This window comes from Rhinoderma darwinii, chromosome 4 (genome assembly GCF_050947455.1).
Source record: "Rhinoderma darwinii isolate aRhiDar2 chromosome 4, aRhiDar2.hap1, whole genome shotgun sequence".
Lineage (NCBI taxonomy): Eukaryota > Metazoa > Chordata > Amphibia > Anura > Rhinodermatidae > Rhinoderma > Rhinoderma darwinii.
Window position 1 is genome coordinate 182,304,082 of NC_134690.1, and position 17,325 is coordinate 182,321,406.

Here is a 17,325-nt window from a genome sequence, read left to right on the forward strand (position 1 = left end):
GATAATGTGCCTGTATAACGACGTGATCACTGAAGCCAATCACTTGCCTCAGCAATCACCATCTGGTGCCATATACCCACTGAGACCAGTGATTGGCTGCAGAAATCACGTGGATATACAGGCACATCATTGCTGCATACATATCGACAAACCGCGTCGGAGAACCAGGGCAGCTACCCTGGAACATTGGGGGACCTATCAGGTGAGTAATGCCTCTTTCTCTTTTTTTTTTATTTTTATTTTTTATTTTTTTTGTTCAATTTCTGTTTTGTCCCATTTCTCTCATTGGCCACTTTTTTATTTAACTCTGATAACCACGATCTATAGAAGTTATATATGAAGATTAAAATGTAGTACTTATAAGGCTGCCTACAAAGGCTGCCTTGTGAAATATACATAAGGTGACCACTAGGGGGCATATGATGAATAGAAAGGTTTTCTGTCGCTGTCCAAATTTGAAAGGTACGCTTTGTCTTTTTACTACTTAAAGGGACAGAGCCTCTTTAAATCCAAGTAGCTCTTTAACATATGTAAAAGGTGTTTATTATCTTAAGTTTTGAATCTCTTATTACTGAATCTATTTGCTATAAGAAAATAGTTATACCTTACATTTGGTATACCAAGAGCTGCACATGTTCCAACAGTAACCGTATCGCATAAGTGTTATTGTACAGCAGTAACAGTGTATAGTATACAATAAGACTCTTGTTTTGAGTTTGTTTTAGCAAACCAAATGGCGTGTGAATAACTGACTGGAACCAGTTATCCAAGTAGAGCAATTTTATCATATGCAATTGTTGGAGTTTGATAGAAGTACATAAAAACAATCTCCAGAATATAAGTAGCAAATAAGGCACAGACACTCCTATTACATTGATAGTCCTCAGTAGGATATGAGTATTTAATAGCATCTCATTAGTATAAGACACAGTTAAACAGGCTTATTTAGGTGCCAACAACCATTACCCAACATAGGGAAACACACATTCACCCTCCATTCATCCAAATGCTCCAGAATCCCGAACTACCCCCCCCCCCCCCCCCCACGTAACGATGTAAACATAGTTTAACCACAGTTTCTGAGATTTCCAACCATCTAGACCTTATTTTCCGGAATTTATCAGGAACATTTCTTCTGAGATACAATTTCTCGAACAAAGGTATGTATTTATTCACTAGTTGCATCCACTGTAACAGACTCGGAAGCGTTGTGGCCTTCCAAGCCACAATCATAACCTTTCTAGCACAAAACAGAACAAAACAAAAGAATATTTTGTCAGAGTAGCACTGCACAACCTCATTTACAATACTCAAAAGACATGTTTGTGGAATAAGGAGTCGAGGGAACTCAAAGTGGACATGGAGGAAATCTAGCACTTCCGACCAGAAGGGCAGTATCCTAGGACACAACCACACGCAATGTAGAGAAGTGCCAACATCAGATTGACGCCTAAAGCATCGACCCGAAGTAGAAACTGCAATTCTCTGGAGTCTGACCGGTGTATAATTAATCTGGTTCAGAAATCATGATTTTGATATCCGAAAGTCTCTAGCGCTAATAACAGAGTAAAAAAAAAATGAGAGCTCCACCACCACCAGGTCAGGAATATCTCTTTTCCACCCCTCCCACGCCCTATCATAGGGTCTCCATCCAAAGCACAGAAACAGTGCATAAATATGTGTGAGTACTTTGGGAAGGTCTGGGGCTCCAAGAAGGTTCTCTAATCTAGAAAAGCCCAGCAGATGTGTGGTAGAACTATATTGGGCATCACAAACATGTCGTAATTGAAGATAATGAAAGAAGGCCTTTCTCGATTTTCAAATCTATCCCCCAGTTCAGTAAAGGAGACAAATCCAGAGTCTGCAGAATATAGTTGACCCAGGAACTTTACCCCCGACCACATAACCGCCCCCGGTAAAGACCTAAGAGTGGACAACCAGGGGTTATTCCATAATGGAGTTCTAGGGGAATATTAAAAAGTACCGTCGGGCCACTTACCTGAACGTGTGTTGCCCTCCAGTCTCTAGCTACAGTCTGGAGTGGGAGTGGCACATGACATGGGGATTTAAACCTATAAAGGAGATTTGGAAGATTCTTAGGAAGTCATAAGTGCGCCCGCTAGTGCCTCAGTATAACAAAATCTTGACGCAGTTCATCAAGTTTAGTAACAAGCAAAGATTGGCAGGAGTTGATCACAATCAGGAGTTCTGCAAATTTGCTATCAATATGTGAGGAGGAAACAGGCTGGTCCTGTGGAGACACCGGCCTCAGAGGGCTTAAGGATCCATCAAACAGCAATAGGGAAGGGTCAGGAGAAGCAGGTGAGTGAGCTGGCCTGGAAAATTGCTCAAGCCTCTTTGCCACATTAGATTTAACTTTAGATATAGTGGCGCAGGAATCATTGTTGTCCAAATCATCCAGTGACTGGAACGAAGGGTCCTCCATTACAGATTCATCATCTGAGGGGGGCACGGAGTACCCTGCCAGTGATTTACTCTTTCATTTTACCCCTCTATTACCTCCCATGTCAGAGAGATGAGGTTTCAGAGTATGTGCAATGATGGACCAACAGGTGGGGGAGGGGGAAGTCCAGTAGTCCTCAAATGGAGGCAATATGCAAAGCGTGTGTATGTCCAAATCAGGGTATGTCCACACTTTTATGCCGGCTCAGCAGCGTTGGAGACAGCACAGTCCAAGAGCCAAAAGTCGCCTACACCGAGAACAGCAGGGATGCACATCAGAGCTCCCACACTGCCAGCGAGACACACACCGCACAGACACGACTTCACATGTCTTCCAGCCAGCAATGTCTGTCCCGACACCAGCCCCGCAGAGCCCAACCGCTGCAAACACTGGCCTCCAGAGGTAAGTAGTACCGTCCGCTCGCTGACACCTACCCAGCTAACTATGATGCGCCAACTGGATGTGCCGGGCCGTCACACCGCCAATAGATCCAGCGAGGAAGTTCAGGGCCCAATCCCAGGGATACACGCAGGTACTGATGCCTGAGGCATAGCAGACACCTCCCTGCACACGGAGAGGTTTAAATCCGTAGGATGGCTGTGATTTAAGCAGGATGAGGAGTCAGGGGTCTTGGCAGCTCCGCAAAGCAAGTCCGCTCAGGCAGACATACGGCATCGCCCCTTGCAATTTTATTTTTAACAGCACCATTTAATGTGCCGTATAATGTACTGGGAAACTAGAAAAAAAATATTATTTTGTGGGGTGGAATGGGAAAAAAAAAAGGTGATTCCGCCATTATTTTTGGGTTTTCATTCACCGTGCGGTAAAAACTACATGTTTAATTTGTTTGTCCATACAATTAAGGCGAGACTAAATTTTATATTTTTTTTTATGTTTTACTACTTTTGCAAAAAAAATAAAAAAATTGTGTTGAGTTGTCATATTCGAAGACCCATAACATTCAATTTGTTAATTGAGTGGTATGAGGGTATGTTTTTTTCAGGACAAGTTGTAGTTTTGATACTATTGGGGTACATACAACTTTTTAATCACATGATTCAATTTTTTGTGGGAGACTAGGTGACCAAAAAACAGCATTTCTGGCGTTGTATATTTTGTTTTGTATTTTTAACAGCGTTCACTTTACTGGTTAAATAATGCTATAATGTAATAGTTTGGACTTCTACGGACGCAGCAAAACCAATTAGGTTTTATGTATTTTTATATTTCACAGTACTTTTGGAGAAAATGGGAAGGGTTGTCTTTTTTTGTTTAACGTAATATTTTTTCTGTATATTTTCTCTGTTGGGGGGGGCTTCCTCCTGTTTCTAGCGGCTTTGATGTTGCGGTTGCTATTGAACGCAGCATCTAAATGGTTGAACAGTTAAGTTTGGAGTTCTCTCTGCTCCCAGCTGTTAGGCTATGTTCACATGGAGTGTTTTCAGCCGTTTTTCGGGCCGCAAACTTCCCCAAAAAACGGCTGAAAAATCGGAAGAAAAACGCCTCCAAACATCTGCCCATTGATTTAAATGGGAAAAACGGTGTTCTGTTCCGATGAGGCATTTTTTAAGCGGCCGTTTTTCACGTGAAAAAACGGCAGCGAAAAAGTTCATGTCACTTCTTCAGACATTTTTGGAGCCGTTTTTCATAGACTCTCTAGAAAAACAGCTCCAAAAATGGCCGTAAAAAAAGCAGTGAAAAACGCGAGTTTGATTAAGAAACGCCTGAAAATCAGGAGCTGTTTTCCGTTGAAAACCGATCCGTATTTTCAGACGTTTTTGATTTTGTGTGTGCACATAACCTTACAGTGAAGTGTCGACTGTGATGTACAGCCAACATCCGCTGAATGGTCTCCGACTGTGAGCCTGCTCCATACTTCCCCTTGCCTGTTGTGGCCAGTTGTACTAAGAACTCCAGCATAGTGGTGATTGAGTTTGCAACCAATCTCCTGCTTTATATAGTCTTTGTCACGATACACTTTCAACACAAACTATGCCCCCACCTTAAATGTCAAAGAAGATCTAAAATGTTTTATATGGCGTTTTACTGTCCAGTGACCTGGTAGGTTCCTAAACCTGGTGCAGGAACATAAAAACTTAATTCCAGTATTACCAGATGGACAAATGACTTGATGCTTATTTAAATCGTGATTCATTTGCAACGTAAGAACCTAGCCTGTTTTAAAGACCTGTAGTTGCACAAAGCATAACTTCCAGTGCGTCCTTCATGATAGCACCACAGGAGGTTGCCCTATTGACCTCTATAGGGACAGGAAGACAGAGGTTAAAAGGCCCCTCCCACCACCCATTTGCCAGTGTTCTTCCTGTCCCTACAGGGTCAGGTGCACTCCTGGAAAATTCAGGTGGGTGCGAGATCGGGGAGTCCGTGATCTTCTCCTTCTATTCCCCCTATGTGCCTAGGCTAACACCTCTAATATGAGAGGTCCCTTACCTCACCAAACCAAAGCGCTAACCTCTATAGATCCTAGGCTGGATTCTTGTAGCGTGCAGGTTCGGAACTACCAAATACGGCTTAGAGCCAAAAGCCGCGAGCAACCAATCGGGGACCGGGAGCTCCATATATTTGGAACACCGGAAGTAACCTCGGCAGAGGCCACTTCACTGGAAGTGACCTGTCACTGAACGCGTTACTCGGGGACGCGGCCGCATCTCAGGGAAAGTAGCCGAATCACTGGAAAATGACGTCCGGCTACTTCCGGTCCGTGGCCATCTTGGGAGGCGGGAAAATTAAAAAACGCCCGTATTTAAAGGAACCCGCACAGTTGTGTTCGAATACCTCCTAACATTGATATGTACAGTTTATATCATATATCTTGGATTATATGCTTGGTGCGGTGATGGAACTACCTCGTTCTGATGCAATGCCATATATGTCCCAGGGTCATGTAAGTCCCGCCCTTGGAGTTAAGGGGATGACTCCGTATGTATGTAAGGTTTGCTTTATCTGCTTTTGTCTCTGGGAGGATTCTTTATCCTAGAGAAGCAAACAGACCTTTAAAAAGAAAGTTAAAATATGTGCACTGGAGGTTGCCCTATTGACCTCTATAGGGACTGGTAGACAGGTTGAAAGGCACCTACCACCACCCACTTGCCAGTGTATTGCAATTACTACACCAGGATGGATGCAACCCTATTTTTAGGGATAATAACTGACATGTTACTTGCACAAATCAGATTTTTAATAAAGGGTGCGGTCATTCATGGGTTGAAACGTTGCAAGTGTTTTCATGCTTGGTGAATAAATCAAATACACTTCTTTGGATTATCTTGAGTGCTGCAGTTCCTTTCTTCGATTTATATATAAACATCAATGTTTAGATTCTATAAAATAATTCAAAATGTAAGAGAAAAAGAAAAGAAGGACCCTGGCACTCATCCGCCACACAGACTACTACAGTGACAATTAGTAAGAGAGGTTTGTAGCTGCCATAGTTTGCACCCAAGGAGACCAAATTTTATCAAATCGTTCAACAGTATCATGACTAATGACGTTAAACTTTTCGTAGACCGGAGTTTTACTCATACAGTTTTTCACCGCCGTAGTTGAAAGTAAAGAGCATCTCAAGTTTTGAGCTACGTGGATGGGAGCTGACATCATAATGAGTTGAAGTAATTTAAAGGCAGAGTAAGAGAGGCCTTCTGCTGTAATCCCTAATAGCTAATTCCGTGATGAATATACACAGAGAGGACTCCGGACATTGGTCTATCGCCATAATGTTCTTCCAAAAGCGTTAGGCTTTAAGGCGTGTCGACCATGTGTGCAAATGAGTACCAGGTTCCGTACAGCCTCTAAAGCATGAGTCCGGTATATCAGGACATATGGCATGTATTCTGGTTGGTGCCATATATATTCTATGTAATAGTTCAATAGAAGTCTCCATCAAAGTAACCTGTAGACTTTCTCCTTGCTAGCAGAAGTGCAGATGAAGCTCCATTGAGCTCAATCAAGTTGGCTCCCCAGCTCTTCCTCCCATTTGATCATATACGTTAATTTGCCTTCAGTAGGTGGAGTATATAAACACTAATAAAGAATAGATAGAGAGCCTAGTTGGTTAGCTCTGAGGAGGCATAGGGATTCCATAGGTGCCAACTCTAACTTAGATGACGTAGAGGTGACCTTTCTTAAAAAATGGAGTATCTGTTGTGCATGGAAAATCTCAGGCGGTGGGCGAAACGTAAAATAAGATGGAGTCATTAGTTGTCCATTGAGGAAGAAAGTCTCTCAAGGATAGTAGCTTATTAGCGGACCACCAACTGAAAGATTGTGGGTTTATAGCTGGGGGAAACTCAGGGTTATAGAATAAAGGCGTCCATAATGAAGGTTTGCCCTGAAGAGCAGACTTAAATCGAACGCTCTTCTCTACTGGCATTATTAATATCGGACGTCATTCTGCTGGCACTGGGGCTTTTTGCCATAAGACATTTTTTAAGCTTTGGTACTTTCCCCTGTTGACTATCCTAATTCTTGCCGGAAAATGAGCTTTTTTTCTTCACTACAGAGTAAAGCGCTCATTTGTTAATTCGGGTGCTTATCACAGTTACAGGTTATGTCTGTGTGACCGACGATGTTCAGCAGGGCTGCCATGAAGAATTTTTGGCTACATACAGCAAAGTCTGTGCCCTGCCCCACTCCGCAGGATGGGGTAGGGGGGAAGCTTGTGGCAGAGGGGACAGGTAAGGACTAAAAGGCAGAGGCTCTGTTGGGGATATGGGAGAACAGAAGGTGGCAGAGGCTTTGTGATGGGGCAGGGGTGCACCAAGTGGGGGGTTAGTTAAGGTGTCATGGACTCTCGAGGGGGCACAGGGGTACCACAAGTTTTCCGGGTTTCTTAGAGGGGAGGGGCAGGGAAGTAGGCAAGGTGGCAGGAGCAGAAGGAGAGGGGGTAGAGGGGGAATCAAGAGGCTCTGTGGGGGTGGAGAGTAGGTGCCAGGTGCTCTGGATAGTGGTGAGTGGAACCATTAAAAAAAAATAATAATTATATAGAATTATACAGTTGCTGCCTGTACAAAAATCAGACTAGCTTCATGATCTATCTCCCACATAGAAGAGACAGTCCACTAATGCAATCGGACTAAAGCACTTCGTGCTGCGCATTCTTCCATAGCGTTTTAAGGTGGCAGTGGTTAGGTGATTTGGCCACTCTTCTGCGCCGGCTGACTGAACAATGGCTAAACACATTCAGCACATGGGCAGATAAAGGCCGTAGATTCTTCTGTATCTGCGAATGCTGCATTCAGCGCCGACGCAAATAAGGAGGCAGTCAAGTGGCCAATTCACCTGACTGCCGCCATCTTAAAAGCTATGGATGGGGTAATTGTGCCTTCCGCTGTTGCAGGTGGAGCAGGGCTTCCTACTTAGGGCTTACTAGAAATTGGCCAACCCCTTTAAGGTCTAGTAATACTCTCCTGCCCAAACTAACATTGAGTGTGGAGACACGCTCCTGCAGCTCAGTGTTTAGAATCTGACCCGTGCACGATACACTCCAGGCATCGTAAGGCTTCCATGGCAACCGTGCCACCTGGCAGGAGCATCTATGTTAGTTCAGGCAGGAGAGCGAGTATAACTTGACTGACGCTTTTAAGGCTATTAGTCAATGGTTATTCAGGTATGTTACCTGGAATGTGTATGATAGTTGAGGTTTGTATGTAGGGAGATCCAATAGTTTGCTGTAGACTTTAACTAATTTGGTAATGCAAAATATTAGAACTTCTGTAAAACGGCATCACCCTGCTCTGCACAGGAGTAATTACATTATTATTATGTATTTGGGAATTGCATATTACAGTCCCTTGACTTTTATGTGAATTACTTCTAAACACTGGAAATAGTACAAATTAATTCCTGAACAAAAGTATTTTGTTTATGTTCAATAATGTAATCACTGGAAAATCATATTCATGTCTGAGCAGCCAAATTATGAATTTTTGATCAATCTGTTTTCTTAGTGACATTTTTATTATTTAAGCCATTTAGTTTGAAGTAATATTGTTCCAACACAGATTATTGAGAGTTTTATATAGTAAGGCTTCCTAAAGCTGCATACCATATTTATCCATGTTTCTATTATGTATGTTCCAATATGATGCAAAATTAGTAATTTGTGTCCTATTTCTCCTTCATAGATTGGTGGTTGCCTCAGTCTTAATGTTTTCTGTGTACGTGAAAATAGATTAACTAGAATTCCTTCAGAAATTGCACAAGCTACTGAACTCCATGTCTTAGATGTTGCTGGAAACAGGTAACCGCTTGCGAACTGTACTGTGAAAACTTCTTGGATCAGATGTTGTCAGTATTGCTAATGAATATAACATAAACCCGTAGAACTAAGGAAGAGATGGCATTGTTTAGCCTCCTGCAATATTCTTTGTTCTTAGTTAAAAGTTTGTCACATTTCTGTAGTCCGAGCCTGTTGTATTTTTTTAAAGTGACTATCGCCATATTTTATTTTTATTCTCTAAAAACATTTTTCCTATTTTTCATTATTTTTTCTATATTATAATTGGGGTAGCTTCAGCTCTGCACTGTGAGCAGCAGTTGCAGATCTTTTCTTTACAGCTGCTGCATGGATATAAGAAACCTCATTCAGAAAACAAATCATTGACTTCTGTGGGAGAATGTTTTAGGCATACTTTGCGACCTGTTCAAGGATGGGGAGGAGGGTTCTTTTCTATCACCTTTTGGAAAGGGTGGATGCTGTGTTATCAACCTCCAACTTAATAATAGAGGTATTACCTGCTTGTGATGAGAATAAGATGTCTTGCCGGGAGTGAAAGTGTGCCATCAAGTACAATATAATAGACCACTTTTTCTCGTTAATCTTTGGGGGGCACCACACCATGGGTTTGTGCTCCTGCCACTAGAAGGCGACAATATTCAAGCGGTACCTTTCCCTCCGATACTAGATAATTCTGTTTTAAGCCTAGTGTCGTAGGAGGCAGACATTATCTGATATTTTTTTATTTTAGCGGATTTCTTTTCTTATCTGCAGGTGGGTTTTCAGCCTATTTACAGTTTGCCAAGTCCTTGCAGGTGTCGGGAGACCAGGCAGTCTTCTGCTCTGTTTCTCCCTTTCCGCTGGTCATCTAACTTTTATATTTTCTGCTTCCGCAGACAGAGTTTAAGTACCCAATTATATGTGCCAGGTCACTGAATGCACCCGAAAAAGTCTGAGGTTAAGCATGTTCCCATCCCCATAAGTATGTTTATTTTTCTGTGCTGTTATTCCCTACTCTAGGGGCTTTTTTTTTATTGTCAAGTGATTCCTTCTCTATGGGTGTTAGTCCCTACTTACTAACCTCTGGTGCTTTGTTTCTGGTCCTTTGGGGATGGTTCCTACTCGGACAGCCGTCGTTGTGGCCTGTTTTTCTATTCTAGCCCTGGTCTTGTATCTGGCCTAGCTGGCAGTTGTTTGCGCCATTTTGGCTCCGCTACCGGCCTGTCAGGTGTTCCTTTTCAGCTTATGGCTTCACCCCTCGTGTGTGCTCTTGATTGGAGGAACACCTTCTCAGGAGGCGGGGTTTGAGACGGGGCATAGGTCTTTTGAACGCCGGTGTTCTCTCCTGACCGGCGCCATTTTCAAAACGGGCTTGAGGACTTCAGCTTTGCTGCGCAACACATTTTCTGGGGCCATCCTCTTAAAGGGAATGTGTTGCCAGCAAAACATGATTTTTTTTTTTTTTTTAGTTAAACAATTAGTGTATAGGTGATTAAACATTGTTCTAATTTTTTATTTTTTTTTACGAGTCAGGAAATATTATAAATTGGATTCAATTGGATTCTAATTTATAATCTTTCCCATTGCTGGTCACTAGATGGAGCCATTCCCAAAATTGCAGCATTGCATGTGGTAAAGCAACCACATTGCTTTATGCTGCAAAATTGGGTAAAAAGCCCTCGCTCTAGTGAGCTCTCAGCATCCCCCCTCCTTTATCCTGGCTAGGTCCGGGAGAAACGAGGGGTTTGAACGGTCTAACCTCCTACACTGTGTCGCCATTTTTTGAGCGAACACACAGTGTAGAAGGTTAACATACAGTAGTAAACACACACTGAACACAAACATACATAGAAATCCCTTACCTGCTCCAGTCGCCGCCGCTCCCTCAGGTCCATCCGCTCCGTCTGCTGCCGCTGCTCCATGTGCACAAGTCCGGAAGCCGTGACCGGAAGTAGTAATCTTACTGTCCGGCCGCGACTTCCGGTCCACATTTCAAATTGAACTGTGTGGGAACGGCGCATGCGCCGTTCCCACACAGCGGCGTACATGTTAGTGGATGGAACGAGCCCCGTTCGCAGTCCCTATGGGACTGGAGCTGCCGTATTCCATGTCTGTATGTGTCGTTAATCGACACATACAGAAATTGAAAAAAAAATGGCAGCCCCCATAGGGAAGAAAAAGTGTAAAAATAAGAAAAAGTAACACACAAACACACAAATTAATCCAAACGTTTTTAATAAAGCACTAACATCTTTAACATATTAAAAAAAAAATTGTGGTAACACTGTTCCTTTAACTTAATCCACTGGGGTGCACAGCTTGTTGGTTTCTTGTACTTCCCAGAGGTTCATGTTCTTCAGGCGTTTTTGCTTTTTATTTTCTGTTCCCCTTTCTCATGTCTTCTCCTCGGGAGGATGTTACCAAGCACCCTATACAGGTGGGCAAGCTACTTTTTATGCCTGTGGCGGTTGTGTTATATGTCATTACTCGCGGCTCCTGCTGAATGAGCAATTTCTTTTGCTCAGGTACTAGACCACATTTCCCAACTATCTAAGTCCGTGGTACAGTCTTTGGAGAGTTTGCCTTCCCAGAGTACGACTGAGCTTAGGGGCCATCTTTTGCTTTTCTTTGGATAATACCTGGTTTACTACTTTCAGTAAATCCCATAAGAGGTTTAGGGGTGACTTAGACAGGTCTAAGCTCTTTCCAGGGGGATACCGTTGCAGTCTTCAATGATCAGTTTGCTTTCAATGTGGATCAGCCTTTTTCCTTAACATGTGTCTTTAGAGTCAGAACAGTCAGGCTATTGCAGTTGTCAGCTGCTATGCAGGTGTTAATATGTGCTCTAGAAGACACTTTGCATGTTAGGGAGGATCCCATCTATACTGCTCAGGAGGAAGCACTCTTGCAATGCCAGCGGCGACGCAACCTATGTTTCCCAAACAATAGCGAATTTGAGAAATTAGTAATCAAGTTGGGGAAACATCCAGACAGGCGTCTTGTTTCTGAATGTGCAGATACTTTGTTGTTTTTTTTTTTCAGTAGCATTTGGTCTCATTGTGGTCTGTCTCCTTCTGTGGACCTGCAAATTTCTAGGCTATTAAGGACCCCTACTATTCCTCTGGCTGAGACGCCTTTTCTCTGCGAATTTATGGACAAAAGGTTGAGTTTTTATCCACCTGGGGGAGCAAGGCCTGCTCAGTGTGGGGAAAGCAGTAACAGCAGTTGGCTAAACTCGCTTCTCAGGTTATCCATGCTTCAAACTTTCTTTTTCAGGCATCACTTGAGGCAGCCCGTTTCAATTCTTGTGCTCCTGTTAATTATATTGCCATCCGGCGCTCAGCTTGACTGAGGTCTTGGGCAACAAATCAAGCATCCAAGAAGGCCCTGGTTGGCAGATGGTAAGAACGTTCTTTTACATTAGGAATGTAAGTGGCATTCTCGCCAGTCCCACCGTTTTTGCTCTTCTCCTAATGTCTCCTCGCAGAGATCACTTTCTTTCATACCAGACAGGAGGACGAGCCAGATCAACAACTACAGGAGGCCATCTTTTAAGCCTAGACGGGGCTCCCCCTATACCAAGACACTTTCAGCATCAAAGTGTCTCCTCATGGCAGATGTCTGAGTGGGGGATGACTTCTTTCCTTTCAGGAGACATGGCTCCCTCATGTGGATGATGCCTGGGTTCAAGAGATGGTAGCTACGGGATACAAGATAGCATCTTCCAGGAGAGAGCTTTGATAATTCTTTCTGTCTACTCCACCTCGCACTCTGGATTGAGTTATTCCTTTTCCTAGGCAGTTTGATCTCTTCTCCTGTGGAAAGCCATTGTCCCAGTTCCTCAGCTGAAACTATTTCAAGGGTTCTACTCAAATCATCTTACAGGTCTTGCCCAGTCCTGGGCTTGAGTGTATTGAACTTCTTCAAACCTGTTCAACGTTTTGGGATGGAATCCTTAAGGTCAGTCATCGTGTCGCTGGAACAGGGAAAAATTCCTCTCCAACATTTGCGATGCATACATCCATATCCCTAAAGCAAGAACTCGCCAACGTTTCCTTCATTTCGTAGTGGGTTCTCTACATTTCCAATTTGTTGCTCTCCCTTTTGGGCTTCCCCATGTCTTTCCCAAGGTACTGGCGACTGTTAATGGAGCTTCTCCACGCCCGGGGAGTCGCTGTCATCTCTTACCTGGACGACCTCTAGGTAAAGGCACCCTTCAGAAAGGACAATCTTCAGTCTCCAGATCTCTCTGGACAATTTGAAAAGGTTCAGATGGATCATCAACCAGGAAAAATTGGTCCCAACTGAGAGCACTGAATTTTTGGGAATAAAAACATCCAAAACCAAAAAAAAACATTGCAACTGCACCCTGCAAACGTTAAGACTGCCTAATACTCTATATAGAAATTTTCATTACTGCTACGTTTACTTACAAAAGTGAGGTTCTAAGGGCACTTTTTGATCAAATTGTATGAGGCCACCTGCCATGACAAGGCGACTACTTTTAAGTGGGTCCCTTACCTAAGAATACACTCCTGTTCTGGTTCTAAGCCTGCAGAATATACTTGGGGTAGATTGGAACCAGAGTAAAGCCGATTTGCAGAGTGCTGTTGCAATGTTTTTTTTTTCTTTGCATGTGTTTGCAGTCACAACGTACTTGCCCCTGCACATCTTTCATTCTGTTAGGATGTGCTGACCAACCTTTTTTGTTTAGAATTTTTGGGAATGATACTCAACACCGGGACAGCAAGGGTCTTTGTTGCGATTGACAAGGTAGCCTCCATTTGAACTGAGGTGGCTGTTCTTCGCCAGGACACTTTTATTTATACGTTTTTGCATGCGAGTTCTGGGTAGAATGCGGTCTACTTTCCATATGCACAGTTCCACTCCAGGTACCGCCAGAGGGCAATCCTTTCATGCTAGGACTGCTCAGGACTTGCTGGACAAATTGATTCTCCTGCCGGCTTGAGTCTGTCAGGAGTTGCAATGATGGCAGACCTCACTGGCTTTCTCGATGTACCAGTCTTTTCCTCCCCTCCAGTGGCTTGTCCTCTCAACGGATTCCAGTCTGTTCGGGTGGGGTGCAGATTTCAGGTCTCACACGGTTCAGGGAACTTGGTCACAGCAAGAGAGGTCCTTGCAGATCAACCTGTTGGATTTGAGGGCAATCATTCTTTTCCCACTAAAATCATCTTCTTCAGGGTCGGTCGATCAGTATCCAGACCGATAGCTCCATGGCGGTTGCTTATATGAACCACTAGGGTCGCACCAGGAGTCGGGCAACTCATGGAAGCCTCTTGGATCCTACTTCGTCCTTTCTCAACCACAAGGTTCCGAACTTCGTGGCGAGGGCACGGCATCCCAAGACTATTGCAGTCGAAGCACTGGTCACTCCTCGAGAGTACTCTCTCTTGTATCTTTTCCCTCCACTTCCACTCTTGTCCAGAGAGCTCAAGAGGGAAGGACGTTCCAGTGATTCTGGTGGCTCCGGACGGTACTCAGATCTAATGTAGTTTCTCGCAAGCACGCCATGGCGTCTTGCTCTTCATTTTTACCTCCATTCCCAAGGTCCGCAATTACACCCTACTTTACCTCAGATGCATTTAACAGCGTGGCTGTTGAAGCCAAGGTTTTGTGGGCTCTCTGAGTCCGTTATTGACTATATTGAAGCCTACAAAACCTCAAACAGCCAAAGTTTACCACCGTACGTGGAAGGCTTATTTCTTCTGGTGTGTAAGCTATGATTTAAATGTATTATTTTTTTAAATGTTACACATCTAAAGTCCTGTCCTTGTAATCAAGCCCCAAACAAGCTTATCTTGAGGGATCAATTTTCTACTCTGTCCATTATTTTTCGTCTTTTTGTTCTCAGGTGGGTGGCTCATGCGGTACCTCCTTTCAGACATCTCATAGAGCCTTGGGATCTTAATTTCATTCTCGGAGCTCTTCAGGTGACTCCTTTCAAAATTTTGAGAGATCTCTCGCTGCGTCTTGTTTCCTGGAAGATAGCTTTGCTGGTGGCCATTCCCTCCATCAGGCTGGTTTCGGAACTTGCTGCCCCTAAATCTCATTTCACATGCTAAAAATTGATCCCAATACATCACCACTGAAGAGGACTAAGATCACCTAGTTATGGAATAATTTATAAGTATATTTAGTGAACCTATCATTTAAATAGATGTTGTTGTTTTTGTATTTTAAATACATTATTTCATGTAAGCAGCCATTCTAGGTTGGGAAACGGTTGACTGTAGTGTTCTTCAATGGCATTTGAGATTCACTTTGGCTCCCACACCAATAATCCTTTCCAAGTTTACTGCCAGTCCTTTATCAATACTCCTTCCTATATTGGCGATTGTACTACTTCTAACAAATACCTTGCCAGCGACTGTAACAAATATATCCTGTAATTATTGTTGATATAACCATTTAATTTCAGGGTTTCTCATTGTTACTTGTATTCCATTATTCCTGAATATTTATTCTGTTAGTGATGGACAATACACCTTTTCACGATGGTCACTTATGGGCCTTATTCTAGGCCACCGCCTTTGCACAGCGGCCTAGTATAAGTTCTGCACAGGGGTCCCATACGGAACGGAGTGAATGCTTGGCTGTCTTGTGACACCTGATCTCCTGCTCTAATGGTCGTAAATGCAGCTTCCTTTGATCGTAAACTTTTATCCCTTAGATGCCGTGGTCCACATCGACCGTGGAATCTAAATGGTTTACAAGAGGGAGGGGGATCCCTCTGTCACCCATCAGTGGCCCAAATGCAATCGCGGGTTGCCATGGCAGCTGGGGGCTGAACATCTAGTCATGCCTTTGACACGGCCTAATAGAATGGCTGTCCGTTTTAGCAACAATGCTTTGGTTTACAAAGTATGCCATTTTATTATGCATGGTGTTTCAAAAAAGGATGGTGCAAAATTATAGCCTCTGTATTCATAACCAAGAGAACCTAACACAAATGTATTAAAATACAGAGACACTATTTATCCATGTTTTATCCATACACTACAAATGTTCAAAGTGATTTCCATTTGTCACACGGCAGATGTCTAGGCGGTAGTCCAGTTCTGTCCAGACACGCGCCAGCATATCTTCTGATATAGACTCCTCTGTGTCAGTGATGCATTGCCTCAGTTCTTTCAGATCCTGTGGCTGGGGGAGGGGGGGGGGGGTTGATGTATCCCCACAGAAAGAAGTCACAGGGTGTTCGATCTGGCGATTTGTAGGGGCCAGCGCAACAATGGTGAATCATAGTTTCCGGCACGGCCAATCCAACGTTCCGGTAGAGTTTCATTCAGGTATCGGCGAACATCCAAATAGAAAAGTGGAGGGGCACCATCCTACTGATAGACTACATATATACACAAAGAAAGGAGTCCTATACTATTACCAGTAGAAAAAAAATCTCAATTTTATTAAATAACAACACTTATTAAAATATTGCAAACGGAACATCGCAAACCACCGGATTCGAATCCGTAACTGTATATGGGCTATATACAGTGCAAGAACACATGAAAAGAGCGACAGAATCTCACGTAAAAGTGGCTATGGACCATATAAAGGTTAGCTGTAATTGTAGAATTTAACACAAAGCATAAATAAAGTGCCTGGCCAAGAAAGATATGTATATAGCAAAGTAGTTGCCAAAAGGGGGAGAAACTGTGCATGCAGAGTAAATCTAAAAAAGCGATTAAGTGGTACTAGAAGTATTGCGTGCTCCTGAATAGATCATGTTAAATAACTTGCTTGGTGTGCATCTATATGCACTCTCATATAGAGGAAGTGACCCCCTCACACTTCAAAAAATAACGTTTTTTGTAAGAATAAAAGTGCAGACAATTGTGAATAAAATAGCTTACCCATACTGTTCATGTGTCCTGTATTCCCAGGAGGTGCATGTCATTTGGCAGATAACCGTTTGGCCAGTGACCGTATCCTCTGCAAAAAAGTAGGGACCGTAGACTTGCCTGCTCATCGCACAAAATATGTTTACTTTGGTTGAGTCCCTCATGTGCTTAATAAGGGCACATTGGGTTTTTTAGCCCCAAATTCTAACGTTGTGGTTATTGACCGTCCCACTGAGGTGAAAGGTAGCCTCCTGTCTGATCACCAGCCTGTCGGCGAATTTGTACTCTTCCAATCGGCCCTGCAAGTCAATGCAAAAGTCACGGGCTTTCGGTTTATCTTCTGATTTCAGCTCCTGAAGAAGATGTTATCTGTATAGCCTACAACGCAGACGTTTTCGTAAGACACGCCATACAGTGGTTTGTAGCACCTGTAGTTCCATACTAGTCAGCCTGGTTTACTTTCTAGGACTACGCTCGTACATGGCTCGAATCCTGTTCATGGTCTCTTCTAAAGTCTTTGGGCGGACGAGACTTTTCCCATGACATAAACTCCCAGTTGTTTCGAATTGCTTTACCCAACGCGAAATACTGTTTCTACGCTTAGCACGTTTACCAAATTTATCATGACGGTTTCGCTGTACTGTTACAATAGACCCGGTTCTTGCAAGTTCCAACACACAAAAAGATTTTTCTTGCTTCGATGTTGCCATATTACGTCACGCTATGTAAGCACGTTTCAAATTTGACTCTTGAAAATGAAAGCT

The 17,325-nt window shown here is 43.3% G+C and overlaps 1 protein-coding gene across 1 annotated transcript in view; it reads left to right on the plus strand.

Moving 5' to 3' along the window:
* The window catches only part of LRRC1 (leucine rich repeat containing 1), a 172,842-nt gene that overhangs the window by 147,740 nt on the left and 7,777 nt on the right, over positions 1-17,325 (plus strand). The window contains exon 11 of the mRNA XM_075861959.1: positions 8,608-8,723. Coding sequence (XP_075718074.1) covers positions 8,608-8,723 — 116 coding nt within the window. The remainder of the gene's footprint in view (positions 1-8,607; positions 8,724-17,325) is intronic.